Here is a 15,346-nt window from a genome sequence, read left to right as displayed (position 1 = left end):
ATTAGAGTAAAGTTCATATCATAATCATGAACAAAGCAGTACCATCTTCTAACCCAAGCCTCTGAAGAGGGTCTGGCTTTCAAGAAAAATGGATTTCGTCATGAAATTCAGAAAACAAAATTATACTGTCTAAAACAAACAAGATGGCTCTTCTTTTTTAGCAGCGCATTCCATAGACTCAGTATCCAGAAGAAAGGACAGGAATTATAAGCCACCTTTCTCCAAAACTGAGTCAGCAGGGAACAGCCAAATACACAAGGATTTTGTGCAGCACAGATTTTGGCATGAGACGTGCCAATAACATTTAATCCAGAATGCTGTCACACTGCAACCAAATTTAGCAGTCTTTAAATTTAACTTTTTAAATAGTGAGGGTAAAGCTAATTCTGAAGCAAGTTCCAATGAGCATTTGGCTTTCATTAGAACTAAATCCTTTCTTAGCCAAATTAAAATGTTGGTGCTGAACTTGGAAAATTTCCCCACTTTCTTAGAATGAAACTACTTCTGACTGTTAGGGGAAGGGAAAGCAAGAAGGGCCTGGATCTGCTGACCACTTAATTGAGGTGGGAAGAGATATAGCACTGCAAGGTACAAAGCAACACTTTGCTCCCTTCATAAATCTGCTTTATCTCCATAGGGTACCAAACATTTCTGAAAGCCTGGTGAGTTTGAGGATGCTTTGTATCCTGGCACTTGCTGGCTATCCAAAATAAGCTAATTCTTAAGGGTTGTTTCTGTTTGCTTCATCACACTTAGCAGTTCATACTTTGGTGACTTCAAAATCTTAAAAACCCCCAAACCCAAGAAAAAAGTCAAAAGGGGAGGAGGAGGAGGGAGGAACTCATTAGTAGATAACTCCTAGAAATGGAGTGGTTTCACCTTCTCTTGAAGGAAAAAAGACATAAATATCTTCTTTGGCTTACAGCCAATAGTTAAGATAGCTAGAGTTCTTGAGGCTTTCTCCTCCCAGTGGCAATGAAGTAATTTCATCTTCTCTGACCTCTCCAGGACTGTCAGGCTAAATTAGGTCAGTACCAGGGGCAAATTACTAAATGTTTTATTTACATTCTATAAACAGCACAGTGTAATACTGGAAAAAGCCTACAGTTTGGAATATAAACCTGACTCAACTCTTTTAAGAGTTGTGTCATCTTGAATAAGATAAGGTCCTTGTCTGGCCTCAATTTCTTCTTCTAACAAATTAACTAGGACAGGGATCAATGGAGTTCATTTAACCAAAATAAAGCAAGAATTCTAATCAACTAACAATTCAACTAACATTTATCAAGACCCTCTGCCAAGCTAAACAATTTGTACAATAATGGGGCTGTGAACAGAATTCAACAATGTCAGAGCAGAGAGAGATCTCAGAGTTATGTGGTCCAAAACAAGAACCTCCATTAAATGTATTTGACAAATGGTCATTCAACCTTTACTTGAAAACTTCCAAGAAGGGGAAATCCAGTACTTAGCAAGACAACCCATTCTACTTATTTTCATCAAGTCAGTCTCCCCCTAAGCAACTTTCCCCTCCTGCTCCAAGTTTTGCCTAACAAACCTATGCCAGACAATTCTAACTCCTCTCCTACAAGACAGCCTTTACAAATACTTATATGTACTATGCCTTCTAGAATTCCTATTCCATAAATAATAAATGTTCTTCATTTTAGACCTTTTCTTCACATATGTATTTTATCTCCTAACCCTCATTGATTACTTGTAGATGACACTGCAACCTTGACCAACCTTTCCATTACTGACTGTATCTTCTGTCATACTCATATTCCCAACACACTAGTCCTAAAGAACAGGAGTGTCAAACTCAAATAGAAACAGGTCCACTAAACCATACATAAGGATCCCTGCAGGTAATATAGTAACTTATAAAGCCACAGATTAACATTATCTGTGTTTTACTGTATTTGTATTTATTTTGTTGACTATTTCCCAATTATATTTTAATATGGTTCAGGCTATGGAGGGTGCAGCAGAGAGGGGATATTATGGGCTGCATGTAGCCAACAGGCCATGTGTTTGACACCTCCTTTATAGAGGGAGTCAGAATATTCCTTGTTCTCAATTCCTTCCCAACTTTCCCACTGTTATTATAACAATGTGTTCTCCTTTGGAGTTCATTCTGTCCATATGTATCACATCCTCCAAATGTTGATGATGAATATTATTTATTGGTTCTGTGATTTTCCCTCCTTTCTCAAGAAGTTTAATAACTGGGTTACAGAGTTCCATTATATCCCAACTCCTCCTTGCCCTTATTATCTTTTGGTTCCTGATATCTTCCTGCCATTCAATTTCTCACTAAACCCATTCTTCACCTTTCCTGGAATCTCCAATCTCTCTACCCATTATTATTTCCCTAGATCATAATCCTTCCTCTTGCTTTATTTTCACTCCTTCCCAATCTTAATCATTTATAGAATCAGTTCAATTCTACACTATCCTCTACTCTCTAATCTCTTCCTTCCTTCTGTGGCTGTTCACAATTTGCCAAACCCTAATCCTGAATTACTTATACCATATTCCTCTTCAACACCTACTCATGAGCTGCTAAAAAGTGCCAGAGAAAATCGCAAAACCATGATGAAGGAGTACACTGCAAATTTAATCTCAAATGGATCCTCACTGCCATAAGGCAATCTTCTCTTTCTTCTCTAAATGATATTCCCTTACAGACATGAACACACACACACACACACACACACACACACACACACACACACACACACACACACACACGCACACATGATATTCCAAACTTCTTCTCCTCTTGTCAAACCCCTTCCCTTTCAGATTAATCTCACCTTAATACCTGCTACCTGTCCTTGCAGAGGTACATGCTCTCCCTTGTTTACTCAGAATTTAGCACAGTTCTCAACACATAATAAGTACTTAATAAATTATCTGTCTCTCAAACCCCCCACACTACTCCTCACTTCCTCTTCTCTTAGTTAACACTGTTCCCCTTGTTGATCTTCTCAGAAGATACTCCCTTTTTTGCCTCTGTGAGTTTTCACTGGTTGTTTCCCAAGCCTGAAATTCTCTCCCTCCTCATCGATGCCTACTGGCTTCCTTCAAGTTTCAGCTAGGAAGCTTTTACCAAATCCCCCTTAATTCTAGTACCTTCTCTCTGACTTTCCAATTTATCTTGAATATTATTTGTTCATTCATAGTTATTTACAAATTGTCTTCCCCATTAAACTGTGACCTCCCTGAGCAGGGCCTGGCTTGGGATGCCTTTGGGGGGGGGGGGGGGGTATAGGGGGGGAGACACACAAACTTTGTATTCGTAGTACTTATCCAGTTTCCCGACACAGAGAAGGGGCGTAATAAATGCTTGTTGACCTGAATGGGAAAAGCTTCAAAAAATGCTACTATCCAAAAGGAAGAAAAAGTGTTGTACCCATCCTGGCTACAGACATGCAGAAACACCCTGGTACAATGAACAATAATGCCCACCAAGAAGCAGAGTTGGACAAGTAACAAATACTCTCTAATAATTTCCCCTTTTCCTTAAGTCCTCAATACATACAAAACATTCTGCTTATGTTGAGGGACAAAAGGATACACATATGCAAAAAAGCATGCTCCAAGGAAGAAAGCCCTAGGTAAAATGGAGTCAGACTTGATAAGAGTATCACTTCTATTCTTGATTTCAATCATTCAGTGATTTTATGTGATGGAGGCAAAGCATGTACACACTAAAACAGAGAAGGCTCTGGGGTACAGGGCAGTGGCAGAGGGCAGTGGGGCTAGTAGAATACTATCCTTAAAGTATGCATCAGAAACCAACATTTGGCATTTTTTAAAGGGAAAAAGAATTCACTAAATATAATTTTCTAATTTCCCAAAGGTAAGTCATATCTTCCCCTCCTCTCCACTAGTCATAGTCTTGCATACATACCTTTGGAGAATGCCATTTTCTTGTGGGATTACACCATTGATAGCTGCCTGTGGAAAAACAAAGGACATAAACAACCATTTAAAAGAACAGCCAAAATATCCTAAGGATAAAACATCATGAAGGGATATCAGAATGTTTTGGTAGAACTTACTTAAGCGAGAAACCAAATGTTTCCTTAATCATATTAAACATACTCAATTAAGAGTTTCTCCAGTTTTTCTATTACAAAACTATTATTTTCAGTAAATAAAATCAAGGAACTTGAAATGGGAATTTTTCCAAACCTCAAATCATAAAAAGCTCAATTCTAGAGTGCTAATTCAGACAAAATTTGTACTGACCAGGAAGTGCTGGACTTTATGATCAAAACCAACAGAAGAATTAAAGGAAAGTTTTCTTTAAATCCAACTTCACTCCTCAAAACTTGCTAAAGAAAAATGGGAAGAGAGACGAAGTTGCATCCAAAAAACAAAACAAGAAAAGACAAATATGGGTGTCCAATTCCTTCATTTTATAGAAGAGGAAACAGATCTATGTCTTTAACGAATAATGCTTGGAAATGATCAAATAAAATATATTAAAAAAAAAAGAAGAAGAAGAGGAAACAGATTCACCAGAGGGGAAAGGATTTGCCCAAGGTTACAGGGGGAACAAACAGAAGAAATGGCACTTGATAGCAGGCCCTCACAACCACCAGAGAAATGCAGCCCAATTACTATGTCCAGATTCTAAGAAGGAAATGAGTTTAGTTCAAAGCCCCCAACTCTTTCCACCACTTAGCTCCTAACACTGCTGCTGCCATAGGAGGTATTTAATAATGCTCCTTAAATAACAGCACAACTGATCCCAAATTATTTATGCAAATTGGATAATAGCTGAAACACAAGGCTAACAGAAGGCTACCTGGGGAAAGAGTGTTTCAGGGAAGTCACAGCTACATAGCGTCAGAGTTGTGACTAGTTTGGGAGCTATATGGCCCTAGTGCAATGCAAGGACCTAAAGGCTACTTTATCATAAGATATGGAACTAGGAGGGATCTGAGAGATTATCTAAAACAACTCTCATATTTTACTGATGAGAAAAATGAGGCCCTAAGAGAGATAAGGATTTGATTATGGCCACAAAGCCAAACCTCAAGTGACCAGTCTCCATGTTGAGTTTTTCTACAACTTCATGGCACTCACCTATCCCTGCTCTGGAACAGGACAGTCCAGGCTGCAGATTTGTTGGAAACCAGTGGCTTCAGCAAAACTATGTCTCCTTTCCTTTCATACTCCATTATCATTAACTGATCAACTACCAACCTAGAAAGTAGAATTTTCTTCAACATTGGCCACAGGTAGAACCTTCTTCTACCCTGTCCTTATTACTGAGAAAAACTGGAACAAATGCTGGCTAAAAGTAGGGACGGGGTCATCAAATGCAAGGTTAATACAAATCAGTACAGGCAGAGCACATCACAAGAATACCAGTGATTGTAAAGATTAAAATTAATATCCAATACTCTAAGTACTATATTTAATAATGTTTATTAAAATACTTAACTTGATGTAAAAAGTAAAGTAAAAAGGCTAGACCGAGAGAGCTACCACACCACCACCACCACCACCACCGCCGCCACTGAACCATGGTGTGCCCGTGCCATACTGAAACTAAAAACCCTAACATAAGGACCCATGTACATGAAAGGGGAAAAAAAATTGTGGGAAATGTAGACCAAAGATTCTAATTAATACATAAACCAGAAAGTTGTGACATATCAGATCAAGTAAGATTACTTTCTACTTTCCTATACCCACTGCACAGGCAGAATCATCAAGGCCTGGGCTATACCCCGTTTTGCTGTTAGGGGAGAATCCTCCTCAATCTTTACTTTTTTTTTTTTTTGAGAAGAAAAGACCATCTTCTATTTCTTACAGTTCCTCATATATTCCGTCTCCAACCTCTGAGCCTTTGTAAGGTTGTTACCATATGCCAGGAATGTACTCCTTCCTCACTTTTACTTCTTGCATATTATTCCCAGTTTCCTACATGGCTCAGTTCAAAAATCATGTTTTACATAAAATGGTTCTTGATCCTGAATCCTAATCCTTTACTAATTTCCTAGCCCCCTCTGCCAAACGAGGGCAATGGCCTTCCCTGCAAAAAAAAAAAAAAATCCCCTTTTGTCAATGGTGTATATACACTGTCCTAGCTAGAATATCAGCTCTAGAATATGAGGACATGGGCTAGTTTATTTTGGCTCTCCTCCCCCAGTGCTGAGTATAGTACCTGGCATAAAGCAGATGCCTGACAAATGTTTATTGATTGGGTGATTGATTGTTGAAGACCAGACAGATTAAAGGAGGAAAATGGATTCAGATGTTCACTGGTGGGATCAAAAACCAGTCTCTCCTTTCCCAGTTTCCTTCTCATTAAATGAGTTAGCTAAGATGATTTCTATAAACTCTGCCAGATCTCATATTCTATAATTCAAAAGTGAAGATAGCAAGATACGGGTATGAGGAATAACAAGGACATGGTCTCAGCTATTAAGAAAAGGGGAGAGAAATGTTTAGATTCTAGATATTTTTGAAAAATTAAAAAAATCAATTTTCCAACAAACATTCAGACTTCCAAAGATAGAAAGCCATTACCTACAGCCCAAAATGCATTTTAATAGAGCTCTAATAGTTAAGAAGTTTTTTTCCTGACAACAATCCCAAATCTGCCTCTCAGTAGTTCTGGATATAGGGATCAAGCACATCTTTCTGATCCCTCTTCTATAGAAAATCCCTTTATTATTTCATAGATAAAAAAAGTGAGGTGGAGAGAGATGAAGGAACTTCCCCAGGGTCAAGGTTTCAGAGGCAAGATACAAGCCCAGATTTCCCCTCACTCCAAGTACATCAGTTTGTCATTTTGGCAATAGCAAGGGCCAGGAAGGATTCAGAATAAACAGGTGTTACTAATTAGGGCAATCCAAAAGGGCTTCATAGAAGAGTCTAACAGAGTTTATAATGGGCCTCATCTCCTTGAGATCTTAACTACTAAAGCTCTGTTATCAATATTTGTCTAACAATAGTGGATGTACAAAGAAGAAACACAAATGTTGGCATTCCACTTCCCAGGATTTGGGGGTATCTTTTTCAACAGTATGAAATATATAATTGAGAATGAGGTGGTCCTCAGCAAGGACAGGACATTGTGATCTAACACAAATGGAAAATGGTGCTATCTGTAACAAATGCTGGACCTTTCGCTAGAGGACAGAAAAGAGTACTCATCTAATAACTCTTGGAAATACAAGTGGGTAGCCTGTCATTGTCAGTGAAATGGGATTCCTTAGAAAATGGCTTTATTTTAGTTTTTCAAAGAAAAGTCACTATAATTAGGAAACCTGGAGTTTAAGTCCAGTTCAATCACTTATTAGCTGTATGACCTTGAATAATTCATTTAAGTAACATTTGACGTTGATAATTAAATTCAATAACATTTATTAAGCACTTACTATGTTCCAGGAACTGTACTAAGCTATACTGCTGTATTAAAATAGCCTCCTATTTGATATCTCCATATTTTTTCACTCCAATCCATTTAACACAAAGACAAAAAGGTGATATTCCTGAAGCAAATCCTGATCGTGTCAATCCCCCTAGACAAACTCAGCTGGCTCTCTACTGTATCTCAGATCAGAAATAAATTCCTGTGTTCAGCATTTAAAACTATTCACAACCCGATCCCAACTTTTCCAAACTCATTCATTATTATATATGACCTCCCAAGAATTGTTACTTCTCAAACTGTGAAACATACCAAGTTTGAATTTTTAAATGAATCTCATGTTGTTTGATAATAAGCATTAAAAATAATAATGTGATGGCTAATATGGAAATGTATTTTGTAGGACTTCACTGCTATACCTGATATATTGTTTGCCTTCTTAATGGAAGGAGGGAGAACATTTGCAACTCAAAAAAAATTTTAATGAATGTTAAATGCAAAATAAAAACATATGATTTATCACTTGTTCATATGAGTATATGATTTTGAAATTTTGGTTTTAAAAGATCATTTTATTACCAAAATGAATCATATGGAAATGTGTATCATGGGATAATACATATATAATACAGTAGAATTGCTTGTCAGCTCTGGGAGGGGGAGGGGAAGAACATGAATCATGTAACCATGGGAAAATATTTATAAATAAATAAATAAAATTTAAAAATAAAATAAAAATGAATGTTAAAAATGTTTTACGTTTAAATGTGAACTATTTGATGAAATAAACAAAAACATATTAGAAAATAATAATACTAATAATAACATTAGGAGATTTTACTATAAGAAGCCTGCCAAAGTTTTGCTTAACTGAACTTATTTTACTGCTATAAACAAGTTTGAAGAGCAGGGAACAGAGTTTGGTCAAATTAGCTTTATTGCTACTCCTTAGATACTGAACTCTACATTGTATTCCCATATCTAGAAAGTCAGACCCATATCTGTAATGTCCTCCCTCCCCAGTTGCCTCCACCCTTAAAAGAAGACCTCACTTCCTGTAAGACCCAGCACATATACAACCTTCCAAACAAGTGGGAATTGGAACAATGGAGTCACAATCCTACTTCACTCATTGGGGGAGGGGAGTATGTAACTGTGATGAGTGACTTGGTGTGTCACTTGACCTCTGGCCTCAGTTTCTTCCCCTCTAAAATGAGGCATTTGATGAGAAATAAAAGCAGCAACTTCAGAAGGTTATGGAGAAGATTAACTGAAATCATCAGTGAAGTATTTATAAAACTTGAAGTGCTATATAAATGGTAGCTGTTATCACTAATATCCAGCCCCCTTCCTTCTTAACTACCTATACTTGACTAGTATTTCTTTTGTATACTTTCATAAGGGAGGGAGGGCTTGGTTCTTTCCCCCAACAGAGGATGCAGTCATAACTCAAAAGGAGCATATAACAGAAGGAAGGAGGGGTTAATATTTTAACAAGGTGACTATAACATGACCCCTTTCTGAAGTGTGCTATTTTTTTTTAATTACAGATAGTAAAAAAATACAGACCTTATACAGGACTTTAAATCACTATGCCATTAATTTAACAGTTTGGAGAGAGTAGTCCTCAGGAATTATGTGAGCTGGAGTGAGAAGAAAAGGGAATTTCATACAGTTCCCTGATCAATGGAAGATACTATATGCAATGGGAGGTAGAGGGAAACAGGAATGCCCTATCTACAAATACAGAGATAGCTGCTTGAGGGAAACGGCAACTTCTAGAAATGGGATATCTAGAAGCAAAGATTGAAGATATAGTACTGATGAGAGCAGCCTCTGGGAGCCCAGTTGAGCAGAAATAACCTAGCTTTAGAGTGGAGCTGTATGAGGAAAAAAAGTAAAGACATCTACCTATTTTAGTACCAGAAGTTAGGAGTTGCTTTTGATACACTTATTTCCTAGGTATCTGCCCAATTACCACTGCATTCTAATTTGTGTACACTCTTTCCATGAATGTTGTATTTGTGGGAGAGTATTCCTCATGTTTATAGAGAGAATGATTTACAAGTTCTGTTTTTACAATCTCACCTTAGTGAATACCTTCCCTAAGAATTCATTTTATCTGCTGTCTGATTAGTTATTATAGACATATTGATAAGGGCTCAATGGACAGCATTGGAAGTAGCCAACCATAGAAGATGAGGGTAGCCAGTTATAAGAGGGATCCAAACAGAGTGCTAAACTTACACATGTGCATGATGTCTCCCTCTCTGATAGAATGTAAGCTCCATGACAAAAGTAGGACTGTTTCATTTATTACCTTTAAATTCCCAGTGCCTAGCACAAAGTCAACAAACATGGTGATTCTATCAGTTCCCATGGATTCAGTTGTCTCTATGGAGATGATACCAGGATCTCTTTATTCAGCCCTGAAGTGTCCTGCAGACAAACATCTCCAGCTGCCTATTAGTTATCTCAAAGTGGATGTTCCTCAGATATATTAAACTCAACATATCCAAAAGTGAACTTTACCTTCTCCCTTTTCTTAACTTGCCTATTATTATTGACACACTATTATCCTTCTACTCAACCAAGTGAACAAGCTAAGAGTGTTGTCCAACTCCTCACTCTTATCCCACTAACACCCGATCTGTTGCCAAGACCTGTTTATTTTATATTATTAATGGAATATCTGCAGACCTGCTTCTCTGACCCTGCCACCACATTGGTACAGGCCCTTATCCACTCACAGCTACTGAAATAGCCTTCTGGTTCTTCATTCTGCCAAAAGACTCTGTCTCCTCCAGTCCATGTTCCTCTCAGGTCACCAAAGGGTCACCCATATAGCCCTCTATTCAGCAAACTCCTGCCATTTCCCCCATCAAACTGGGAGCACCTTGAGAGCTGGAACATGTTTTTCCTTTTTCTCTGTATCCCTATCACTTAGCACAGTGCCTGGCAGAATAGGTACTTAATAAATAAATGCCTGCTTGTTGACTGTTTCATAAAATAAGTATTTGTTCTATCATCCTCAAATGAAATATGAGTATAATCTAGTAAAATAGATCATACATATTATATAAGATACATTGATGTTAGGTATAACTAAAATCCCTCCTTCTACGGGAAGCCTTCCCCAATCCCTCTTAATTCTAGAACTTTCTGTATGTCAATTACTTCCAATTTGTCCTATATACAGTTTGCTTTGTACATGTGTTTACATGCCATCTCACCCATTAAATTGTAAGCTCATGGAGGGCAGAGACTGTCATTAGGCTCAGATTGTATTGACAGCACTGTGCTGAGGAATAGTAATTCAGAACAGCTAAACTGTAGAATACATGGAGAGAGAGGAATGTGTAAAAACATCAATTAGAGGAACAGGACAAGTTAGTAAAAGATTTCAATATTATATCAACATTTCCTATTTGATCTTCGAGGTGCTAGGGAATCAAGAGATTTTAATGATGTACCCCTTAACCTTGGTAACATAGTCAAACCTGGAAAATCACTTTGGTAGCTGTGTGGAGGGGTACATGAGGTGTTCTGGAAGAACTAGCACTTCTGGTGTGAAGGCTTGCTGAATCTTTTTCAGGGCTGTTCATCTACCTTTGGGATGCATCTCTCACCAAACTCTCACCTATGGCTCCAAGAAGTTGCAGCCACATTCTGATAAAAACTATCTTGGCAGAGATACTAAACCAGGTTGAGGGTAACAGAACTCAAACCTGTCACTGACTTAGGGGGATGTCTACCCAAGCATGGGAAGACACTCCTTGGCAGAATAAGTAGATGAGAGCAATTTATTTTAATGTTCATAAAGGTAGCAGAAGCAGGTACTGTAGAGTGCTTAGATCTTGGTCAAACATAAAAGAAACCAAGGCCATCCATTGCATTCCAGGCCATAACCAGTTTTCTTGACTTTTGTCTTGCTACTAGATGTTGATGACTGAAAGAGTGAGACTAGCCATTTTGTACAACTCTGTCTCACTTAAATCCAAATTGTGTCATAGTCCTCTTCAGAAAATAAAGGACAAACAACAGTTGGTATGGGGGAAATCTTGAAACACAGAAATCAATTAGGACACCATTCTAATAGCCCATTCAAGGTGATATGGGCCAAGAACTAAGGTCATAAGCACACACAGAAGCAGAAAGGGAAATTTTATCTGAGAGATGTTTAGAAAAAGTGAAAAGAGATGGCAACTGATTAGCTATTTGGGAGGAGTAGAAATAAGCTGAAGGTAACACTGACATTTAAAACCTTAAGGAAATCTAGGAAGAAGTCAGATTGTGGAGAACAATAAAAAAGCAAACAATGGAATTTCTGTATATGATCTTAGAAGTACTAGAACAGCACTGGGAATTATTAAGTAACAAAGTGACATAGTGGAACTGATGCCTTAGAAAAATCACTCTGGCAGCTCTGTGGATGGTGGGCAGTCATGAGTACCTCCTAACTACTACACATTGAGGAAGAAAGTGCTTTAGAAACATTAAAAAGCTAGATTTTGAGATCTTTACAATTGACTCAGCTTCTAAGATTCTTAGAATTACTCTGGGAAGTCATTTCTTCATTACACAGGTGGGATTAATGCTACAGGAGATATGAAAAGAAGAGAAGACATGGTTCTTCCCTTTCTCTAAGAGCTCATGAGGGTACTGCACCTGCAATCCAGTAACACAGGTTCAAAATCCTAACTTAGGCATTTCCTACCTGTGTGACCTTGAGCAAGTGTCTTCCCCTCTTTGGCCCTAGATTCTTCATCTATAAAATAAGGAAGTTAACTCAGATAATCGGTGAGTTCCCCTCTATAAAACATATTGGATCTGTGATCACAAATCAAATAGCATGGCTACTCATAGCAATGCAACAAGCCAGAACACTCCTGAAGGACTTATGGGAAAGAATGCTAACCACATTGAGAGAAAGAATTATGGAAGTAGAAATGCAAAAGAAAAATATATTACATCACTTATCATATGTGTGTGTGTGTATATATATGTATATATATATACACATATACAAGAGTGTGATTTGGGGTTTAGGTTTTAAAAGATTGCTCTATTGAAAAAAATGAATAATATGTAAATAGATATCAAGTGATAACATTTGTACAACCCAGTGGAATTGCTGGTTGGCTCTGGGAAGGGGGAGGGAAAGAAAATGAATTATGGAAACATGGAAAAATATTTTTAAAATAAAAATTAATTTAAAAATAAATAAAAACAAAATAAATGAATCAGAGGTAGCAAGAAAAAACTGCAAATCAAACAGCATAGTAACCCAGGGGTCCAAACCAATAGTTTCCATGGAGTGTTTGCAGACATTCGTGTGAGCAGAGCAAGTCTGCAAAAGGTCTCCTAGAAAGAGGTGACTCTTCTGCTAAACCATGAACAATGTGTTACTATGACATTTCTTTAAGCCTTCCCTGATATCTTTAAGGGCCTAAATACATGGGTAAATACTTATTTTCATTATAGGGAGCAGCTGGGTGGCTCAGTGGATTGAGAGCCAGGCCTAGAGATGGGAGGTCCTGGATTCAAATCTGGCCTCAGACATTTCCTAGCTGTGTGACCCTGGGCAAGTCACTTAATCCCTATTACCTAGCCCTTAACTTCTGCCTTGGAATCAATATATAGTATTGATTCCAAGACAGAAAGTAAGGTGTTTTTTGTTTTTTTTAAGGCAGTATGAGTCAATATGGAGGAAGAATTTCTTTACTTTGACTCTGCCTGTCTTCCCCCACACCACTTTTTTTTGCCTCCTTTCATTTTAAGTAGAAACTAGTATCCATTCTTAAAATACCCAAAATTAAATATATTCTCAAACACCATAATGCTATTATACCAAATATTGAAACAAATCTATCTTTCCACCTCCCACAAATTTTCTCCTAGAAACCATAGATTTTCTGATGTATTTTAAAGAATATTGTGTCTAAGGGGGCAGCTGGGTAGCTCAGTGGATTGAGAACCAGGCCTAGAGACGGGAGGTCCTAGGTTCAAATCTGGCCTCAGCCACTTCCTAGCTGTGTGACCCTGGGCAAGTCACTTGACCCCCATTGCCTAGCCCTTACCACTCTTCTGCCTTGGAGCCAATACACAATATTGACTCCATGACGGAAGGTAAGGGTTTAAAAAAAAAAAAGAATATTGTGTCTAAAAATAAGTCCCCAATTTTAAGCCTTCCCTGAATTCAAATATCAAGATTTTGACCACTCCAATCCATCCTCCAGCAGTCAAACTAATCTTTCCAAAATGCACATCTCTTCATGTCACCACCACACAGCCTCACTCTATAAAATGGCTTCCTATTACCTCCAAGGTCAAATATAAAACTTTCTATTTTCGCATTCAAAGCCCTTCAGAACCTGGCCTTTCACTACTTTTCCAGGCTGTTTACACCTTACCCCTCACTTCAAACTATGCAAAAACTAATGATAATAGCCTCCCTGCTGTTCCTGGTACAAGACATTCCATCTCCCGCCTGGATATTTTCATTGGCTATCTCTCAACTTGGAATTCTCTCCTTCCTCAACTCCATCTTCTTGCTTTTCTAGCCTCCTTTAGGTCTTAAAAAGGCTTTCCTCATTAATGAATATCGATGCTGGTCCCTACATAAAGACATCAGCAAGTATTATCTGTAATGGGAATAAGTTAGAAACCTTCCCAATAAAATCAGAAGTGAAGCAAGGATGCTCATTTGTTGTCCTAGAAATGCTCGCTTTAGTAATAAGAAAAAGAAATTGAAGGCATTAAAGTAGGCAATGAGTAAACTAAATTTGTCACTCTTTGCAGATGATATGATGGTAAACTTAAAGAATCCTAGAGAATCAACTAAAAACTACTTGAAATAATTAGTAACTTTAGTAAAGTAGCAGGATACAAAAAAAAAAATCTACATAAATCTTCAGCATTTCTATAAATTACCAACAAAGTTCAGCAGCAAGAAATAGAGAAATTTCATTTAATATGACTCTAGACAACATAAAATACCTGGAAATCTACTTGCCAAGACAAACACAAGAATTATATGAACACAATTGCAAAACACTTCTCACACAAATAAAATCAGATCTAAATAGTTAGAAAAGTAATCCATGGGTAGACAGAGCTAATATAACAAAAATGAAAATTCTACCTAAATTAATTAATTTATTCAGTGCCATACCAATCAAACTACTAAATCATTATTTTATAGAACTAGAAAAAAGAATAACAAAATTCATCTGAAAGAACAAAAGATCAAGAATACCAATAGAATTAAAGGGGGGGGGGGGTAGTGAAGGAAGGTTGCCTAGCAGCACCAGATCTCAAACTGCACAATAATGCAGTAATCATCAAAATTGTCTGGTACTAGCTTAAGAAATAGAATGATAGATCAATGGAATAGACTAGATACACAATATACAGGGGTAAATGATCTTAGAAACCTAGTTTTAAAAACACCAACTTTGGGGATAAGGACTCATTATTTATCAAAAACTGCTGAGAAAATTGGAAAACAGCATGGCAGAAACTAGGTGCAGATCAGTTTCTCACACTCTATACCAAGATAAGGTCAAAATGGGTATACAATTTAGTTATAAAGAATGATATCATACCTAAATTAGAGGAACATAGAATAGTTTACTTGGCAAATCTTTGAAGGGAAAATTTTATGACCAAAGAAAAGACAGTGAATATTATAAGATATAAAATAAATCCTTTTAATCACATTAAATTAAAACTTTTGTATAAACAAAACCAATGTAACTGAGATTAGGAAGGAAATAGATGGGGAAAAAACTTTTTTAAACAAATTTCTCTGAAAATGGTCTCATTTCTCAAATCTATAGAAAACTAAGTAAAATTTATAAGAAAACAAACCATTCACCAACTGACAAATGGTCAGAAGATATAAATAAACAATTTTCAAATGAAAAAATTAAAGCTATCAAT

General features: G+C 37.2%; 1 protein-coding gene across 5 annotated transcripts in view; it reads right to left on the bottom strand.

Moving 5' to 3' along the window:
* FAF1 (Fas associated factor 1) overlaps window positions 1-15,346 on the bottom strand; it is a 438,628-nt gene that overhangs the window by 321,741 nt on the left and 101,541 nt on the right. For 4 of the 5 annotated variants that reach the window (XM_056815169.1, XM_007480191.3, XM_016429780.2 and 1 more), the window contains one exon: window positions 3,920-3,966. In XM_056815169.1, coding sequence (XP_056671147.1) covers window positions 3,920-3,966 — 47 coding nt within the window. Of the gene's footprint in view, window positions 1-3,919; window positions 3,967-9,649; window positions 9,731-15,346 lie in introns of those variants that run through there. The other variant, XM_007480193.3, reaches the window with a different exon arrangement.

This window comes from Monodelphis domestica, chromosome 2 (genome assembly GCF_027887165.1).
Source record: "Monodelphis domestica isolate mMonDom1 chromosome 2, mMonDom1.pri, whole genome shotgun sequence".
Taxonomy (NCBI): Eukaryota; Metazoa; Chordata; class Mammalia; order Didelphimorphia; family Didelphidae; genus Monodelphis; species Monodelphis domestica.
The sequence above is the reverse complement of the archived record's forward strand: the minus strand, read 5'-3'. Positions and strand labels throughout refer to the sequence as shown.